The sequence below is a fragment of the Microcaecilia unicolor genome, chromosome 1, assembly GCF_901765095.1.
Source record: "Microcaecilia unicolor chromosome 1, aMicUni1.1, whole genome shotgun sequence".
In the NCBI taxonomy this organism is placed as follows: Eukaryota; Metazoa; Chordata; class Amphibia; order Gymnophiona; family Siphonopidae; genus Microcaecilia; species Microcaecilia unicolor.
In genome coordinates, this window is record NC_044031.1 from 764,405,007 (window position 1) to 764,418,514 (window position 13,508).

The window sequence follows — 13,508 nt, forward strand, 5'->3', positions numbered from 1 at the left end:
GCGTAACCCTAGAAGCACTCTAGAAATGTTAAGTAGTAGTAGTAGTAGTAGATATGTACCCGGGAGCATTTTATGAAGTCCACTGCAGTGCCCCCCCAAGGGTGTCCAATTGCTGGGATGTCAGGGGGACCAGTCTACTAAAAATGCTGGCTCCTCCTACATCCCAATGGCTTGATTTTGTGCGTTTTGCACTTGGACGTTTTTTTTTCCGAAAATGGATCAAAAAAAACCAAAACATCCAAATCACAAAATGTTGTTCGTAACAGTATTTTCAAAAACAAAAGATAGACGTTTTTCTTTTTTGAAAATGACCTTCTTTTCTATTCAGATTTTGGATGTTTTTTGCAAAACGTGCAAAGTCGGACTTAGACATCTTATCGAAAATGCCCCTCCACGTGTCTGTGAGCCTGAGTGCTGGAGATCCATATACGCTTAAAGAATGACATAACTCTGTCCTCTGCTCATGTACCATCCAGACTCCACCTATAGGATAGGTGCTATAAAAGATACGCTCGCATTTACGGAACAGTGCTTAGGTGGAATTTTGGCGTTCATGCATGGATTTAGAGAACAGTGCAAAAGCGGAATTTCAGCATTAATGCACCTATTTAGAGAACAGTGCTTAGTGGGCATTTTGGTGTTTACACGTAGATTTAGAGAACAGTGCTTAGGGGGAATTTTGGCGTTTACGTGTGAATTTAGAGAACGGTACTTAGGCTGGATTTTGGCATTAGTACATAAGTACATAAGTAGTGCCATACTGGGAAAGACCAAAGGTCCATCTAGCCCAGCATCCTGTCACCGACAGTGGCCAATCCAGGTCAAGGGCATCTGGCACGCTCCCCAAACGTAAAAACATTCCAGACAAGTTATACCTAAAAATGCGGAATTTTTCCAAGTCCATTTAATAGCGGTCTATGGACTTGTCCTTTAGGAATCTATCTAACCCCTTTTTAAACTCCGTCAAGCTAACCGCCCGTACCACGTTCTCCGGCAACGGATTCCAGAGTCTAATTACACGTTGGGTGAAGAAAAATTTTCTCCGATTCGTTTTAAATTTACCACACTGTAGCTTCAACTCATGCCCTCTAGTCCTAGTATTTTTGGATAGCGTGAACAGTCGCTTCACATCCACCCGATCCATTCCACTCATTATTTTATACACTTCTATCATATCTCCCCTCAGCCGTCTCTTCTCCAAGCTGAAAGCCCTAGCCTTCTCAGCCTCTCTTCATAGGAAAGTCGTCCCATCCCCACTATCATTTTCGTCGCCCTTCGCTGTACCTTTTCCAATTCTACTATATCTTTTTTGAGATACGGAGACCAGTACTGAACACAATACTCCAGGTGCGGTCGCACCATGGAGCGATACAACGGCATTATAACATCCGCACACCTGGACTCCATACCCTTCCTAATAACACCCAACATTCTATTCGCTTTCCTAGCCGCAGCAGCACACTGAGCAGAAGGTTTCAGCGTATCATCGACGACGACACCCAGATCCCTTTCTTGATCCGTAACTCCTAACGCGGAACCTTGCAAGACGTAGCTATAATTCGGGTTCCTCTTACCCACATGCATCACTTTGCACTTGTCAACATTGAACTTCATCTGCCACTTGCACGCCCATTCTCCCAGTCTCGCAAGGTCCTCCTGTAATCGTTCACATTCCTCCTGCGACTTGACGACCCTGAATAATTTTGTGTCATCGGCGAATTTAATTACCTCACTAGTTATTCCCATCTCTAGGTCATTTATAAATACATTAAAAAGCAACGGACCCAGCACAGACCCCTGCGGGACCCCACTAACTACCCTCCTCCACTGAGAATACTGGCCACGCAATCCTACTCTCTGCTTCCTATCTTTCAACCAGTTCTTAATCCATAATAATACCCTACCTCCGATTCCATGACTCTGCAATTTCTTCAGGAGTCTTTCGTGCGGCACTTTGTCAAACGCCTTCTGAAAATCCAGATATACAATATCAACCGGCTCCCCATTGTCCACATGTTTCCTTACCCCCTCACAAAAATGCATTAGATTGGTGAGGCAAGACTTCCCTTCACTAAATCCGTGCTGACTTTGTCTCATCAGTCCATGTTTTTGTATATGCTCTGCAATTTTATTCTTAATAATAGCCTCCACCATCTTGCCCGGCACCGACGTCAGACTCACCGGTCTATAATTTCCCGGATCTCCTCTGGAACCCTTCTTAAAAATCGGAGTAACATTGGCTACCCTCCAGTCTTCCGGTACTACACTCGATTTTAGGGACAGATTGCATATTTCTAACAGTAGCTCCGCAAGTTCATTTTTTAGTTCTATTAATATTCTGGGATGAATACCATCAGGTCCCGGTGATTTACTACTCTTCAGCTTGCTGAACTGACCCATTACATCCTCCAAGGTTACAGAGAATTTGTTTAGTTTCTCCGACTCCCCCGCTTCAAATATTCTTTCCGGCACCGGTGTCCCCCCCAAATCCTCCTCGGTGAAGACCGAAGCAAAGAATTCATTTAATTTCTCCGCTACGGCTTTGTCCTCCTTGATCGCCCCTTTAACACCATTTTCGTCCAGCGGCCCAACCGACTCTTTGGCCGGTTTCCTGCTTTTAATGTATCTAAAATTTTTTTACTATGTATTTTTGCTTCCAACGCTAATTTCTTCTCAAAGTCCTTTTTTTGCCCTCCTTATCTTCGCTTTGCATTTGGCTTGGCATTCCTTATGATCTATCCTGTTACTTTCAGTTGGTTCTCTTCTCCACTTTCTGAAGGATTGTTTTTTGGCTCTAATGATTTCCTTTATCTTACTGTTTAGCCACGCCGGCTGACGTTTAGTCTTTTTTCCCTTTTTTCTAATACGTGGAATATATTTGTCCTGAACCTCCAGGATGGTGTTTTTAAACAGCATCCACGCCTGATGCAAGTTTTTTACTCTGCGAGCTGCTCCTTTCAGTCTTTTTTTCACCATTTTTCTCATTTTGTCGTAATCACCTTTTCTATAGTTAAACGCTAGCGTACTTGATTTCCTAGTTTCACTTCCTTCAATGCCAATATCAAAACCGATCATATTATGATCACTGTTATCAAGCGGCCCTCGTATCGTTACCCCCTGCACTAGATCATGAGCACCACTAAGGCCTAAGTCTAGTATTTTTCCTTCTCTTGTCGGCTCCTGAACTAGCTGTTCCATGAAGCTGTCCTTGATTTCATCAAGAAATCTTATGTCCCTTGCGTGTACAGATGTTACATTAACCCAGTCTACATGCGGGTAATTGAAATCCCCCATTATTATTGTGTTGCCCAGTTTGTTTGCGTCCCTGATTTCCTTTAACATTTCCGCATCCGTCTGTTCGTCCTGGCCAGGCGGACGGTAGTACACTCCTATCACTATCCTTTTCCCCTTTGCACATGGAATTTCAATCCACAGTGATTCCAAGGAGTGTTTTGTTTCCTGCAGAATTTTCAATCTATTTGATTCAAGGCTCTCGTTAATATACAATGCTACCCCTCCACCAATCCGATTCACCCTATCACTACGATATAATTTGTACCCCGGTATGACAGTGTCCCACTGGTTATCCTCCTTCCACCAGGTCTCAGAGATGCCTATTATATCTAATTTTTCATTTAGTGCATTTGCATGTTTATTTTGGGAACGGTGCTTAGGTGGAATTTTGGCGCTTACACGTAGATTTAGAGAACAGTGCTTAGTGGGAATTTTGGCATTTACACGTAGACTTAGAGAACAGTGCTTATTGGGAATTTTGGCGTTTACACGTAGATTTAGAGAACAGTGCTTAGGTGGAATTTTAGCATTCACGTGCGTATTTAGAGAACGGTGCTTAGGCTGGATTTTGGCATTTGCATGCTTATTTTGGGAACGGTGCTTAGGTGGAATTTTGGCGTTTGAGCGTGTATGTACGTAATCAGCGTGTTCTTTGTACAAGTGGCCTGCTAGTGATCAGATGTGCAGCAGAACTGCCAGATTCCTGAAAACATGACAGGTGCTCGATTCACATGGGTCACTTTCTAAGTCCCTCTGGACACGAACTGGATTTGCACCGGCAGCCAGGGGACTTTAAGACTGATTTCATCGTCACTCCTTTCAGCCATGGTGTATCTGGTTACAATTAGCCAGTTATTCAAAAATGTAACCGATTAAGTTAGAGGCATTGAATATTCCAGTTAAAATTGTACCCGGATATCTTTTTGTGGTTAACTTTATAACCAGATTTGACTTTGATCAACTTTACTTGCATCACACTGAATGTCTTGTCGACAGTATCTGATTAATATTTTTAACAGGCCCCTGAATCCTCCCATATTCCACCATTTAACACTGGGCCAGAAAATGATTTGTGCCGGGGGGGGGGGGGGGGGGGGGGGGACGACGACAGAATTTTAAAATGTTTTGAATATGACCCTCATTCAATTTAACCATGAAAGAGGTATTTAAAGGTTGTACCCTCATTCCTGGCTCCCTCATACTTTTGCCCCCACATTTGCCTCTGGCTAAGTGATAGCTGGAGATCACCTGGTCCAGCGCTCATATCGCCACTTAAACACTGCCACTCACTGCGCTGAATCTGCCTGAAATCTAATCTTAAGAAACTGAATGATGTTTCCAGGAATCATAAACCCAATGACACAATACATTTCTTAAGAAAATGGTTTTTAGTGGGTGGGTTTCTTTTTAGATTTTAACATTATAAATTAATACAAGGAATCCCTTTAGGAATTCTGACCTTTAATGAATGCAAATGGCAGCTCAATGGAGTAGATGGTACATAAGTACATGCCATACTGGGAAAAGACCAAGGGTCCATCGAGCCCAGCATCTTGTCCACGACAGCGGCCAATCCAGGCCAAGGGCACCTAGTGATTCCTAATTCTGACAATGCAGAAAAATGACTAAAATACCAAATAATCATGTATGTTCTATTAAGGCACAATCCTTCTGTATCCCTGTGCCCATCCCCTAAGTGCCCCATTCCTAGAGGTGACAGGCTCTGTATCCCCGTGTCCATCCTTGAGCTCCCCATTCCTGGAGATGAAAGGCTCTGTATCCCCGTGTCCGTCCCCTGCCCCTTCCAGTCCTAGACATGGTAGGCTCTGTATCCATGAGTACATCTCCTGAGTCTTCCAGTCCTACAGGTAACAGGTTCTGATCCTGTGACTCATCCAGTCCTTGATGTGACAGGCCCTGTATCTTTGGGTGTATCCTTGAACCAGTTCTGTGAATTCTCCAGACACAGGCAGTGCAAGGGCGGTGGGTGCCCTAGGCGAACCTTCAACCTTACCCCTCCCCCATTTACTTTCAAGTCCCTACCTTGCAACCACTCCCTTCCCAAGATTTTGATAATTAAACTCAGAAGTCATGCTTATCACACAAACATCCTATAAAAATGCAGGTTACAGTTTGTGCCAGTGGTGTAGCTACGGGGGGCCACGGGGGGCCTGGGCCCCTGTAGATTTGGCCCTGGACCCCCCTGCCGACAACCCTCTCGACCCCCCCCCTCCCGCCGCCAACCCGCCATCGCCGTCACTTACCTTTGCTGGCGGGGGACCCCCAACCCCCGCCAGCCGAGGTCCTCTTCTTCCGGCGCAAGGCTTCGTTCTGTTTCTGAGTCTGACGTCTTGCACGTAATGTAACGTGTAGGACGTCAGACTCAGAAACAGAACGAAGCCTTGTGCCGGAAAAAGAGGACCTCGGCTGGCGGGGGTTGCGGTCCCCCGCCAGCAAAGGTAGGCGATGGCGGGTTGGCGACGGGAGGGAAGGGGGGGCAAAGTTGTTGGTGGTGGTGGTGGTGGCGGTCGGCAATGGCAGGGGGGTTGGCGGCGCCGGGGGGGGGGCTAAAATGTGCCCCCTCACCTCAGGCTCTGGACCCCTCTCCCGCCGGTCTGGCTACGCCCCTGGTTTGTGCGGCTGTCGGGACCTACTGTTTTGCTTTGACAGCTGCTGTTTTTCGTTGCCCCCAGAAGCTGCAGGCCTAGGTGATCGCCGTGTTGTGCATAACCGTCGGGCCAGCCCTGTCTCCAGATCTAGACGTGAAAGATTACACACCCCTGTACCAGTGAACTGTGGACTTAAGTAAATGTCAGTCTCTGCTACATTTAATGCCATGCACTGTGTTTTCTCACCATATATCCTGGGGCACAGAAGCAGGTCCCAGTCACACTATCGCAGTCTGCACCATTCTGGCAGGAGCAGAACTGCAGGCAGCCAACTCCATAATATCCTGGAGAGCAGGTCTCAGCACAGTAGAGTCCAGCCCAGCCCGCCTTACAGGTGCATTCCCCCGAGAGCGGATGGCAGCTAAGCAAGAGAAAAAGAGACAGCAGCTTGTGATGCTCACTCGGGACAGATTATGACAGTCACCAGATCCAGCAAGAAAACACCAAGACTAATCCGTGTCATGCACACCGACTCATTAGATGAAGCTGCAAACACAGAAACAGACATGAAGGCTATATGAGCCAAAGAAACATGCAGCTTTTCTGCAGTAGACACATAGAATAGATCCTCAGGAGCTTAGCCGAGATTGGGTGGCAGAGCCGGTGGGGGGAGGCGGGGCTAGTGCTGGGCAGACTTATACGGTCTGTGCCAGAGCCAACTGGTGGGAGGCGGGGCTGGTGGTTGGGAGGTGGGGATAGTGCTGGGCAGACTTATATGGTCTATGCCAGAGCCAGTGGTGGGAGGCGGGGCTGGTGGTTGGGAGGCGGGGCTAGTGCTGGGCAGACTTATAAAAAGTAGCACATAAGAGTTTATCTTGTTGGGCAGACTGGATGGACCGTAAAGGTCTTTTTCTGCCGTCATCTACTATGTTACTATGTTACAGGGAGTATCAGCCTGCTCGTTCATGCAGGTATTGTACGCTGAAGGTATTCTAGGCTTGCTATTTCACAACTAACATAAGACAACAGAAAACAACCACAAGGAAAATCCATATTGCTCCCTGCTTTTATCTGCTGTACCCACAGGCGCTATTTGATCCCAGGTTTCACTCCTCGCTTCCTAATGCTGAGTATCCAAAAATGAAGTTAGAGAGTAAGAAAATGTGGCAGAAAGATAGTTGCATTGTCCCGATTATATTCAGTGTCACCAGCCTGATTAAGAAGAGATTCTGTTGCCTGTACATGCTACATTTAACTTAATTTAATTCTGGCATTTATAATCCGCTTAACCATCAAGTTCAAAGTAGAACAGTCTCACATTATAAGAAGGTACTTTCTCTGTCCCTAGATGGCTAATTAATTATATAAAGCCCTAGCCAAGTTAGCCTATCCTCATAGGGAAGACGTCCCATCCCCTTTATTATTTTGGCCACCCTTCTCTGTACCTTTTCTAATTCCACTATATCTTTTTGAGATATGGCGACCAGAATTGAACACAATATTTGAGGTACGGTCACACCATGGAGCAATACAAAGGCATTATAACATTCTCAGTTTTGTTTTCCATTCTTTTCCTAATAATACCTAACATTCTATTTGCTTTCTTAGCCGCAGCAGCACACTGAGCAGTAGGTTTCAACGTATCATCAACAACGACACCTAGATCCCTTTCTTGGTCCGTGACTCCTAACGTGGAACCTTGCATGACGTAGCTATAATTCGGGTTCCTCTTTACCACATGCATCACTTTGCAGTTGCTCACATTAAACGTCATCTGCCATTTAGACTCCCAGTCTCATAAGGTCCTCTTGTAATTTTTCACAATCCTCTTGCGATTTAACGACTTTGAATAACTTTCCAGCTTATAATCGAAAGTAATCGCTGGCTATTTCCCGACACAAATCGGGATATGGCCGGCAATTTCGCAAAAGCGGCGAAAAGCGTATAATCGAAAGCTACATTTGTGATAGCTTCACCGCTTTCCCTTCGCCTCGCCGGCAAAAGTTCAAAGGGGCATGTTGGCGGCGAAACGAAGGTGGGACATGGGCAGGCTTGGGCATGGCTACCAGATGGCCGGCTTTCACGGATAATGGAAAAATAAAACCAGGCGATAAGCAGTATTTCGCCGGGTTTACTTGGTCCTTTTATTTTCACGACCAAGCCTCAAAAAGGTGCCCCAACTGACCAGATGACCACCGGAGGGAATGGGGGATGCCCTCCCCTTACTCCCCCAGTGGTCGCCAACCCCCTCCCACACTAAAATTATTAAAATACAAACCTTTTTTGCCAGGCTGTATGCCAGCCTCAAATGTCATACCCAGCACCCAGACAGCAGTATGCAGGTCCCTGGAACAGTTGTTGTTGGTTGCAGTGGACTGCAGAAAGGGAGAGCCAGGCCCATCCCCCCCCTACCTGTTCCACTTGTGGTGGGTAATGTTGAGCCCTTCCAAACCCCCCAAAACCCACTGTACCCACATATAGGTGCCCCCCTTCAGCCCTTAGGGCTAGGGTAATGGTGCACACTTGTGGGCAGTGGGTTTTGGGGGACTCAGCACACAAGGGAAGGGTGCTATGCACCTGGAAGCTAATTTGGTTGTTTATAAAAGATGTTTGAAGTGCCCCCTAGGGTGCCCGGTTGGTGTCCTGGTATGTGAGGGGGACCATTGCACTACAAATGCTGGCTCCTCCCATGGCCAAATGCCTGGGATTTCGCCGGGTTTGAGATCGCCGGCAGTTTTTTCCATTATCGCGGAAAAACAAAAGTGGCGATCTCAAACCCACACCGTATTATCGAAAAAAAAGATGGCCGGCCATCTTTTTTGAAAATACGGTTCCGGCCAGCTGTTGCGCTGCCGCCAAAATAGATCTGGCGACGTTCGATTATTCCCCTCTTTGTGTCATCAGCAAATTTAATTACCTCACTAGTTACTCCCATCTCTAGATCATTTATAACTAGGTGTAAGGTGGGGGCTTAGGTTTGCCTGTAGCTAGATTAAACATTACATAGCGATCCTAGTCGAGGCTCAGCTTAGACTATGCATGGGTGTGAGGGTGAGAGAGTTTTTCAATGCTATTTTTCATAGGGTAGTTTCTATTTCCAGGGCCCACAAAGCTTTAATTAAATTAGAGAAACCCAAAGATCTCAAGGTAGTTCGGCTATGATGAGCAAGGGACTTAGGTGTAGATCTTGCTGGCCAATATTAGAGGTATACCCTCTCTTAAACTAGTGCTTGGCTGAGGGAACGTTACTATAGAGTATTGCTTAGAGCATATTGTACACAAATACAGCTGTTTAGGGCGGGTGGTATACTGATACCCCTTTGGCCGAAATGCACTAGGGAAGATAACACGTTTGCACACAATTTGTAGCAATATTCAAAGATACAGAGGTTTTAGACAGTGTTGATTACATAAGTATTGCCATACTGGGAAAGACCAAAGGTCCATCGAGCCCAGCATCCTGTTTCCAACAGTGGCCAATCCAGGTCACAAGTACCCAATAGTAGCAACATTCCAAGTAGAACACCAAAGAGTAGCAAGATTCCATTCAGAATCCCAAGTACATAAGTACATAACTGTTGCCACACTGGGACAGACCAAAGGTCCATCAAGCCCAGCATCCTGTTTCCAACAGTGGCCAATCCAGGTCACAAATACCCAGCAAGATCCCAAAAATGTACGAAACATTTTATACTGCTTATCCCAGAAATAGTGGATTTTCCCCAAGTCCATTTAATAACGGTCTATGGACTTTTCCTTTAGGAAGCCGTCCAAAGCTTTTTAAAACTCCGCTAAGCTAACCGCCTTTACCACATTCTCTGGCAACGAATTGCAGAGTTTAATTACACATCGAGTGAAGAAACATTTTCTCCGATTCATTTGAAATTTACTACATTGTAGCTTCATTGCATTCATTATTTAACTATTACATTGGGTTTGACAGGGGTTGGGTCGCTGGACCACTTACTACTGGAGAAGCCAGGCACCTTTCGGGGTCTGGTGAAGGACACCATACTTTTACTCAGGAAGAGGAGTCTTGTGGCGCAGGAATGCATTATGCAATACTGGACTTCCCAGGAAGCTGCAACCTACTGGAATTGGAAGAATGCTTTATCTTCTGGCTCAGCAGGAGGCCCGAGGTGCTCAGGGATCTCCAAAGCGAAAAAGAAACGATTTCTCCGGGTCTGGGAGCCGTGTCTGTCTTTTGAGATGGGGGGATGGTTTCACATTGATATTTGTTCCTCCCTATCTCTCCTTGACCTGTCTGTGGGATGAATTCTTGAAATATGTCTTTGGGGGGGGGGGGTCTGCTGTGGGGGAGAATGAAGCCCCCAAACCCCTGTGCCGCCCCTTTAAGAGCAGGTCCTCAAGAGCATCAGCTGAATGCTAGTTGGTCCGATGCTCCCTGGGAGAAGAATAGATCAGGATAGCTAACACATAGGCGCCCCGTATAAGAGGCTTAGGGAGGCTAAGCCTCCCCAGCCCAGTTGTGACCCCTCAAGGGCGGGACCAGCACTTGAGAGACAGAACGAAGGGAAGCTGAAGGCGCGCCGAGCCAGCACGCGTTTCACTGGTGCTGACTTGCTGTGTCGCTGCCTTCCCTGGACCTGGTGCTCGGTGGGAGGGAGGGAAGGAGAAAGGCCTGATGCTGGGTGGGTGGGAGGGAGGGGTGCCTGCCTGCCTGCCTGGTGCTAGGTGAGTGGGAGGAAGGGGTGCTTGATGCTGGGTGACAATTATGGGTTTAAGCTCTGCCCCCCCCAACCTCGCCCCCCAACCCCACCCCCTTTAGCCTCCCCAAACAGTTGGGCCACCGACCGCCTATGAGCTAACATGTGGTACTGCATTATTGCAGCTTACTGACTTCCATGGTAAACTGAGGTCTGATAAAATGCCATATTTTACTGCAGCTTTAGTAACGTCTCTTAATCTTTCTCCGAAGTCTCTGTTAGTTTATGATAGACTAGTAAAAAAAGGCCCGCAAAAAAGGAGCAAATTATTATATTAGATGTAACGGGCGCTAGGATAATGATGATGTAATTGCAATTATGCAGTGGCGTTCCTAGGGGGGCTGACACCCGGGGCGGGTCGCCGATGCGCCCCGCCCCCCTCGGGTGTAGTGCCCCACCTGGATGCTGCACCCCCCCCCCGGCGAAAGGCCACCCCCTGTGAAAGAACCCCCCCGCCCGAACTGTTCCGGGGCAGAGGGAGCATGGAACAAACGACGGACAGGCGCACGCGGCACCCCCCGCCCCAGCGGCGTGCACCCGGGGCGGACCGCAAACACCGCCCCCCCCCCTAGGAACGCCACTGCAATTATGTTGTTAACAGAACCACTACCAAAAATCAGGGTATATAATGAGTGTGTGTGTGAGACAGTGTGTGGGCACTCCCTTCCGCATCAATTCCCCCTTTTCCCATCAGTTGCAGGGACGGCCAAATTTCAAGGGGGTGTCGGAGGTATAGCGACGGGGCAGTTGAGGACGTCCAAATTTTGGACGTTATTTGACGGGGAGGACGTCCAAATTTTGGACGCTTCTGCAATGGGCAGTTAAGGACGTCCAAAATCGGTTGTTTCTATGAGAAAGACGTCTTTCTCATAAAAACATCCGATTTTGGACGTCCTTAACTGCCCATTGCAAAAACATCCAAATTTTGAACGTCCTCAACTGCCCTTGCTGGCAGGTTTGCAGTAGGTGGGAATGGGGGCCTGCCAGCATGCAAATGACAGCTGTCTTTGCCTCTCAGTCTTGTTCGATGCTTTCCTTTCCTGTTGTTGGCTGCTGCCGTTCAGCTGTCACTGGCGTTCAAGGGCTGAAGCAGCTCCCGCTGTTCCTTTTTGCCGCTGCTGTTCAGCTCTCACTGGCGTTCAAGAGTTGAAGCGGCTCCTCGAGATCAAGTCTCTGTCTTCTCTTCATTGGCTTCTAGTGCGGGCCAGTGACATCAGGAGATTGTTACGAATCCAATGAGACACATTGGAATGTTGCAAGAGCAAATTATTATATTAGATGTAGTAGCCAGTCCAAGCTTTCAACAGTAAACAATGAACATTAACATGTTCCTGCAGTCTGTTCATTCTAATATTTAGGGGACAGTTAGCAAAGACCTCTTCCCATTCTGCGTCTTAGGCAGGACTCTTTTTGAGGGGGTACTTGGGGGTACTGAGTACCGGCACCTTTTCCGTTGTCTGCTAAAATTGACCCATGGACCCTCAGTGATCTCCCCGCCCCCGAAGGGTGGCCTGGCATTTGAATATGGGCACCTTTTTTGCTAGAAAAAAAAGCACTGGTGTTAGGAAAAAAAACCGTGATGGATCCAGACTTTCGAGTGGAGAAAGGAAATTTCAAGGATCACACTTTCTAAAAAGATTCCTGAGCATTAATTATTTTTGCATGGTGGGGGATTAGGAGGAAGAATTAATTCCTCATACCCTGTTATCAATAAAATATAGCTCTACATAGATTAATTACATCAATACCTCTGTTCAGTTGCCACAGTTTCAGCCGTAATTCCTCTCTCAGGCTTCATGGAATTACAGCCATTTGCATTACAACTTGTTCATTCTTTGGACTAATAGAAAAATGAAGCCTTGATTGTTTTCCTATGCATCCACTAATGATTACCCAATACTGACAGTAACACTAAACACAGGGAGATCAATTCTGAAAATGATTTAGACAGGTAAAGTTGTTTCACCCATGTTAATCGGCAGTCTGAAAATGCAATTAAAAGTTTACCTGTTATTCTCAAACACCCACATACTTTAAGTCACACTCAGAGCTGATATTCTTGGAGGCAGGTTTATGCTGGGACAGGAAAGATACTATGGGGCCCTTTTACTGAGGTGCGCTGAAACATGGCCTGCCATAGTGTAGGCGCATGCTTTGGGCGCGCACAGATGCATTTTTCAGCGCGCCTGTAAAAAAAATGCCTTTTTTAAATTTTTGCCGAAAATGGACGTGCGGCAAAATAAAATTGCCATGCGTCCATTTTGGGGGCAGACTCAAAAAAGATGTCAGGAAGTATTTTTTCACGGAGAGGGTGGTGGATGCTTGGAATGCCCTCCCGCGGGAGGTGGTGGAAATGAAAACAGTAACGGAATTCAAACATGCGTGGGATATGCATAAAGGAATCCTGTGCAGCAGGAATGGATCCTCAGAAGCTTAGCTGAAATTGGGTGGCGGAGCAGGTGGGGGGAAGAGGGGGTGGTGGTTGGGAGGCGAGGATAGGGGAGGGCAGACTTATACGGTCTGTAACAGAGCTGGTGATGGGAGGCGGGACTGGTGGTTGGGAGGCGGGAAATACTGCTGGGCAGACTTATATGGTCTGTGCCCTGAAAAAGACAGGTACAAATTCAAGATATGAGTTTATCTTGGGCAGACTAGATGGACCATGCAGGTCTTTTTCTGCCGTCATCTACTATGTTACTATGTTACTATGAGACCTTACCGCCAGCCACTGACTTAGTGGTAAGGTCTCTTGCGTTAACCATGCGGTAATCGCCTATGCGCGTCAAGTCAGAGTTGCCACCCAATTTTCGCCGCACTACAGAACATAAACATTATTTTCAGGCGTGCATAGCAGACGCGCGTCAAAAATGAAATTACC

General features: G+C 46.9%; 1 protein-coding gene across 2 annotated transcripts in view; it reads right to left on the bottom strand.

Moving 5' to 3' along the window:
- MEGF11 (multiple EGF like domains 11) overlaps positions 1-13,508 on the bottom strand; it is a 610,695-nt gene that overhangs the window by 204,646 nt on the left and 392,541 nt on the right. For both annotated transcript variants that reach the window (XM_030189787.1, XM_030189786.1), the window contains exon 10: positions 6,150-6,324. In XM_030189787.1, coding sequence (XP_030045647.1) covers positions 6,150-6,324 — 175 coding nt within the window. The remainder of the gene's footprint in view (positions 1-6,149; positions 6,325-13,508) is intronic.